Source organism: Nansenia antarctica, assembly GCF_963989245.1.
Source record: "Nansenia antarctica genome assembly, chromosome: 6".
Lineage (NCBI taxonomy): Eukaryota > Metazoa > Chordata > Actinopteri > Argentiniformes > Microstomatidae > Nansenia > Nansenia antarctica.
The window spans coordinates 50,386,039-50,392,862 of NC_137676.1; the positions used below are offsets into that span (position 1 = coordinate 50,386,039).

The following is a 6,824-nucleotide window of genomic DNA, read 5'->3' on the forward strand; positions in this document are numbered from 1 at the left end:
GACTCAGGGAAGTTCCCTCCCAGCAAGGCCAGTTTTTGGTGGTTGTTATTCCAGGTTTATATGCCCAATAGTCTGAGGGGGGAAGGTTAGTGTGTGGACCGGACCCCATCCCTGCTGGAGCCTCCTCCATGTCTAACCCTAAGGTACTTTATTAATCCCCAAGGGAAAATTAAGATAGATAGATAGATAGATAGATAGACATTATTTGTCATTGCTACAGTACAGGTACCAAACAACGAAATTTAGGAGGGGAGGCTCCCCTGGTGTTTAGGAAAGGAAAAAGAAACACATTTTGGAAAAAGCATAGATGCATAAAAATCACAAGAAGGTAAGGAGCTGGTTTACATCAATAGAGGCTATGTATACAATAAGGTGTTACAAACCCCCCCATCACAAACAACTAACAAAATAAAGTGACAATTGAATAATAATATAATAATAAAGCCATAAAATAGACATCAGAAAGAAACATTATAGATAGTAGCAGCAATCCAGTATGAATTAACATGAATGAACATAAATGAACATCCCCCAGCCTGACTCTGATCCCTGATGGAGCCAGCGGGTGGAGGAGGTGTACAGTCTTATTGCGGCAGGCAGAAAATATCTCCTATAGGGCAGTGTGTCTCTGTAGGATGAGGCTTAGAGTATATGGTGCATGGCTAATTTGGTAGGAGGGGGGGGGGGTGCATGTGTCTGTGCGTGTGGGTGTGTCTGTGTGTGTGTGTGTGTGTCAGTGTTCGTGTCCATGTCTGTGTGTGTGCATTTGTGTGTGTCTGTGTGTGTGTGTGTGTGTGTGTGTGTGTGTGTGTGCGTGCGTGTGTGTGTGTGTGTGTGTGTGTGTGTCTGTGTGTGTATCTGTGTGTGTGTGTGTGTGTGTTTGTGTGTGTGTATGTGTGTGTGTGTGTGTGTGTGTGTGTGTGTGTGTGTGTGTGTGTGTGTGTGTGTGTGTGTGTGTGTGTAATGTAAGTGCCGTGGTTCACACCTCCTCTCCTCCAACAGAGAGAACCTGCTGGCCCGTCAAACTCTGGAACACAATCTGGGTCATACTGGTGCCACAGACCTGGACGTGGCTATGTTCCACAGAGACAGAGGTACACACACACACACACACACACACACACACACACACTCCTGTCTCTCAAATTAATTCAGATCAACCCAAGACAGGCAAAGCAAATTATAACAACAAAGAAATTAAAATAACCCCACATTCTCTCTCTCTCTCTCTCTCTCTCTCTCTCTCTCTCTCTCTCTCTCTCTCTCTCTCTCTCTCTCTCTCTCTCTCTCTCTCTCTCATTCTCTCTTTCTTTCTCTCTCTCCCTCCCCCTCTCTCTCTTTCTTTCTCTCTCTCCCCTCTCTCTCCCCTCTCTCTTCCCCTCCCTCTCTTTCTCTCGCTTTTTCCCCTACCCCCCCCCTCTCTCTGTCTGCCCGCCCCCCCTTCTCCCCCCCGCCCCCAGGAGAGGATTCAGACTCAGACTCAGACCTCTCCCTGGAGGAGGAGCGCAGTCTCTCCATCCCCTCCTCCGAGAGCGAGGACAACGTCCGTCTCCGCGGGCGCATCCAGCGGCGGTTCAAACGCACCAATCACAGCGAGCGGCTGCTCACAGAAGCCGTCCACAACGGCAACAAAGGTACACAGACACACACACACACTCCGAAAATGTCACACTCATACGTTGATAAATCAATGTAATTTACCGTATAATGTTGACATGACTGATTGCACTCTTAAATGCCATACATACTGTATGTACATGCAGAAACACACAGAGAAAATGTCACAGACACATACAGTATATCCATAAATCAATAACGTTTTTCATGCATGATTTTTTCATACATAATGTATGTGTCATCTAGGGAACTCATAAGAATCTGATTTAAAAAGTGTTTTAAAAAAAAAAAGAATATATATTTTAGTGATTATTTTAAATGGACCAATAGCAAATATTTTGTGAGATTATTGACCAATGGCATTTGTCCCTGTGTGTGTGTGTGTGTGTGTGTATGTATGTCAGACCTGGATGGCAACGACATGCTCTCCTATTGGCCAGCGCTGGAGGAGTGTGAGGTCCACTCGTTGCAGAAGTGGGGCTCGGAGCGCCGCCTAGGGGCCGACCACAGCAAGGACGCCGCCAACAACAACCAGACGGATGCAGCTCTGACCAGCGGGGACGAGAATGGCCTCACACAGCCCAACCACCACCGCAAGGGTGAGACACACACACACACACACACACACACACACACACGGACACACAAAACATAACACATAACAGACACGTACACGCACACACACACAGCAAGCATGCAGACAAAGTCACAGACACAAGCACACACATACATGCACACACACACACACACACACACACACACAGTCCAAATGCCACCACAAGGATCAAACACATACACAGTCATCTCGCCCCCAGGCTATGCTGAAGTATACTTAATATACAGAGGCACTGTCTGGTTCTCTCTCTCTCTCACACACACACACACACACACATACACACATACACACACACACACAGCCTATTTCACAGGTCAAATGCTTACACAGTCATCTTGCCCCCAGACTATGCTGAAGTATACTAATATTGTCTTCTCTCTATCTCACACACACACACACACACACACACACACACACACACACACATACACACACACACACACACACACACACACACACACACACACACACACACACACACACACATTGTAACCATTTATTTATGTCCACATAGAAAAAAGACATACAGGGACACAAATACTAACGTTGCAGTTACGGTACTACACAATCACAATTCATGGACCAGCGGCATAATTTTTTATTTTTTATTTTTTTCATTTCAGGGGTACAAGTAGCAGCGTCGCCGCCATATATGGCAGCTGCCAATTACAGCAGAGACAGAGCAGTACTTTGCAAGGCGTTTAGCCTTCTGTTTGGGCATCCCCAGTTGTTGGAGCCCTCTTACGACCAACCTGTGTGTATGTCCTAGGCTGCCAAATATGAACACAAGCAGTCTGCATCTGTACCCTAGTTCTGAGATGGTATTCAGGCGAGGTTGGTACTTAATGACCTTGGTCATGAAGGCTTCCTCTAGGCTAGGGTCAAATGTGCAGGCTACCTCCAGAACGAACACCTCTCTAGATACTTCATTGACATCAACAACATCTGGTGTACTGGCAGACAAATGTGTAAAAGTGGCTGGGTTACTGCAGAGATGGAACATGGTGGGATTGACACAGGAATGTTTGTACATTCTCACTGAGGTTGGAAAATGAGATATGTCCTTTACTATCAAGTCCACTATTCTATCTATGACGTGCTATGTACATTCCCTTGTAAACATAACAGCCGTTCAAGATGTGAGACATTGACTATGTGACCTGTTCAGTGGTGTGATGCAAACAACGAGGAGCCTGAGTAGGAAACCAGATAGATAGGTTGAGTCTAGTGGGAAGGACTTGTAGTCTAGCTTTTACTGTGAATGTGACAATGTCCTCATTGAGCGCGCGTTTCTTGAAGAATGAATGAGAGACAGAGTGGTCAGCAGAGGGAAGACATGCAAGTTTTCCCAGAATTTTTTTCCCTGAACATTTACAGCCAAAACTGAACTGTAGCCACTGAACTAGACTCTTCAATGTCTACTCATGTCTCGACTACACAAACATGGAAAACATCATTTGTATCTCTGTCTCATCCTCTGTCTCTGTTCTCTACCAGGCATATTGAAGAACCGTATCGGCTGCCCCCCGGCCCTCCAGGGTCTGTCCACCATGAGCCGGGTCCCCAGCGAAATGTCCTGGTACCGGACCTCTACACTGGGCCACAGGGGCGTCCCCGCGGCCTCCTATGGACGCATGTACTCTGGGACGGGCTCCCTCTCCCAGCCCGCCTCCCGCTACTCCTCCAGGGAGCAGCTGGACTCTCTGGCCCGACGCCAGCTCTCCAGAGACCCCCTGGGACGCCAGGCCGGAGGGGGGTCCCAGAATCGACTGGACCGGCAGGGCTCCCGGGACAACCTGGACCTGCTGCCACGCCGCCGCGAGCTGGGCCTGGACCGGGCCTCCAGGGAGAACCTGAGCAGCTCCGGGGACAGACTGGACACGGTCGGACCCCCTCACAGCACCCACGCTTCCCGTGAGGACCTGACCGGGGTCGGGGGGGTCGGGATGAGCCTGGGGATGGCCCTGGAGGCACACCTGGCGGGGTCGCGGTCCCAGCTCAACAGCATGAGCCGGCGCCAGGCGTCCAGGGAACACCTCGGGGGCGCGCTGATGAGCAGCCGCTCCCGAGAGCAGCTGGAGGCCAACGGGGGCGCGGGGAACGGAAACCAGTCGCAGCCCTGCAGGGAGTGGCTCCGCACCCTGCCCCCCCGCCAGCCCTCGCACCCCGACCAGCCCCCGCCGTCGTCCCCGCCGCCCCCCATCAGCGAGGAGCCACAGGAGCTCCCCCTGTCCCGCCACGGCAGGCTGGACTCCGCCCCCTCCTGTAGGTACCCTTCCTCTGGCCCCGCCCCCGGGGCCCCACCCAGCCGCCACCCCTCCAGCGAGCACCTGGACATCCTCTCCTCCATCCTGGCCTCCTTCAGCTCCTCCGTCCTCACCCCTCCCCCCACTGCGCAGGGCCCTTCCCCCTCCCCGCCACACTCCGCCACCTCCCACAGCGTTTCTGAGGTCTCCCCCGACTCTGAGTAAGTCCTGCCCTCACCACCTCCATCTGCCATTAACCACTGCTGACCACCGCTAGTGATCGCTAACCAATGATAACCATCACTCTCTACCTCTAACAATCGCTAACCAATGATAACCATCACTCACCACACTAACCATCGCTAAATACCGCTAACCAACACTACCCTCCATACTCCTGCTGTGGTTTCCCTCTCTGTCTCTCTCCCCTCTGACATGCCTATGATCGGCCCAAACTTAAAAGCGATGATTGTGATTGTAAACATGGCAGTGGTCGTGTACTAGTGTGTGTGCATGAGGTGTGTCAGCATGGATAACACATTCATATTGTGTTGTGTGAACTTCTTGTCACTGATTTCAATTTCTCTCTCTCTCTCTCCCCTCTTTCCCTCCCTCTCTCCCTCTCTTTCCCTCCCTCCCTCTTCTCTTCTACAGAGTCAACAGAAGTGAAGGACAGTCTTGATGACACCCTCCCTATTCCACAATGCATTATGCCTGTATTGGGGAGGCACCATAAGGACCATAGGGGGGGGGGGCAAGGTCAAAGGTGAAGGAGCACCCTGGACTGAAGCACTCTGGTATACTGGAGGACTAAGGTGTTGTGGAGGAAAGGCAGTGTGGAGGAAAAAGACAGTGAGACGGAGATGCTGGGTTGAGTTGTGCTGTTGTTGAGTGTTTCTCTCCCAAACACCCAGTTTGGTTAGAGGTTGTAGGAGTGAGACAGAACTTTAACCTCTCAGATGTCAACTTGAACTCAAAGGTTGGAATCGATCCCCTTAGAAAAGAAGAAGAAAAAGACGAACCTGTACATAACATTTTTATACATTTTGTATCTTTTTCATCGGAGATGAAGAAAAAAACGAAATCTCTTGTGACGTTTTTGAAGATTGTGTCCATGTGAGGTCATGTGAGAGAGGTGTGAATGGAAACTGTTGCTAAGGGAGACATTCCCCTAAATCAATCCCAAACTCTCACGACCGCGTTCTTCCTGAACTTTTCCTCAAACCCATCATCTATGTGTATAGAACTAGGTACAAGAGGTCAGTGAGTTGTGATTGGATGAGATTACCAGATGTGATAGGAGGTTAGGAGCGATATTGTCGGGGGGATTGTTTGTAAATAGGAAGGAATTATAGAAAGAACAAGGGATTTGTTAAGAACAAATGATTGTGAAAAGAAGGATAGATAGCAGGACAGCTGACGTGCTTTGAGAGAGTGGATAACTAGGTTCTCTCCACATTCTTCAACCGGCCGTTATATCGTTGTGATAGAAGTGTTCCGCTAGTTTATGACCCACGGCATTTGAATGTTGATAATCTATTCTATTCTGAAGCCTCGGATATCAAAAACAATACATATCAGTTGATACAATGGAGTGTATCCGGAAAGACGGTCGCACATATCTTTGTCAGTATTTTTTAACTTTTAATCTGGATCACAATGACTATATGACGATACGACTCAAAAATATGCCAGAGAGATCTGATCCTGGATCGCCAAAACAGAATCTGAATCATTCTGATCTAGATTGAAAGGTTTAACACACTGGAACCTGTAGAACCTCCGTCACGCCCTCCGATTGGCTGGGTGGAAATTTCCCCAACTAACTTACACCCAATCATCACAGACCTACAGTACAGGAGTGCCTACAGGGGGACAGGCTAGGGGCTAGGAGCTAGGGGCTAGGAGCCAGGGTCTAGGAGCCAGGGTCTAGGAGCTAGGGTCTAGGAGCTAGGGTCTAGGAGCCAGGGTCTAGGAGCTAGGGTCTAGGAGCCAGGGTCTAGGAGCTAGGGTCTAGGAGCCAGGGTCTAGGAGCCAGGGTCTAGGAGCCAGGGTCTAGGAGCCAGGGTCTAGGAGCTAGGGTCTAGGAGCCAGGGTCTAGGAGCCAGGGTCTAGGAGCCAGGGTCTAGGAGCTAGGGTCTAGGAGCCAGGGTCTAGGAGCCAGGGTCTAGGAGCTAGGGTCTAGGAGCTAGGGTCTAGGGTCTAGGGGTGCATTTGGAGCACAGCAGAGAACAGAGCCGCTTCAGGATAGCTCTGAACGTCCTGCAGTAGCTCTGAGAATAGACTCCGGGAGGATGAGAGTGTGTATATCGGGAGAGGGAAGGTGTGTGTGTATGAGTCAATCT

The 6,824-nt window shown here is 50.0% G+C and overlaps 1 protein-coding gene across 1 annotated transcript in view; it reads left to right on the top strand.

Moving 5' to 3' along the window:
• celsr3 (cadherin, EGF LAG seven-pass G-type receptor 3) overlaps positions 1-5,161 on the top strand; it is a gene marked incomplete at its 3' end in the record, with an annotated part of 317,293 nt that extends 312,132 nt beyond the window's left edge. The window contains exons 34-38 of the mRNA XM_080534612.1: positions 1,003-1,094; positions 1,461-1,634; positions 2,022-2,216; positions 3,731-4,700; positions 5,134-5,161. Coding sequence (XP_080390738.1) covers positions 1,003-1,094; positions 1,461-1,634; positions 2,022-2,216; positions 3,731-4,700; positions 5,134-5,161 — 1,459 coding nt within the window. The remainder of the gene's footprint in view (positions 1-1,002; positions 1,095-1,460; positions 1,635-2,021; positions 2,217-3,730; positions 4,701-5,133) is intronic.
• Positions 5,162-6,824: the final 1,663 nt, after the last annotated feature.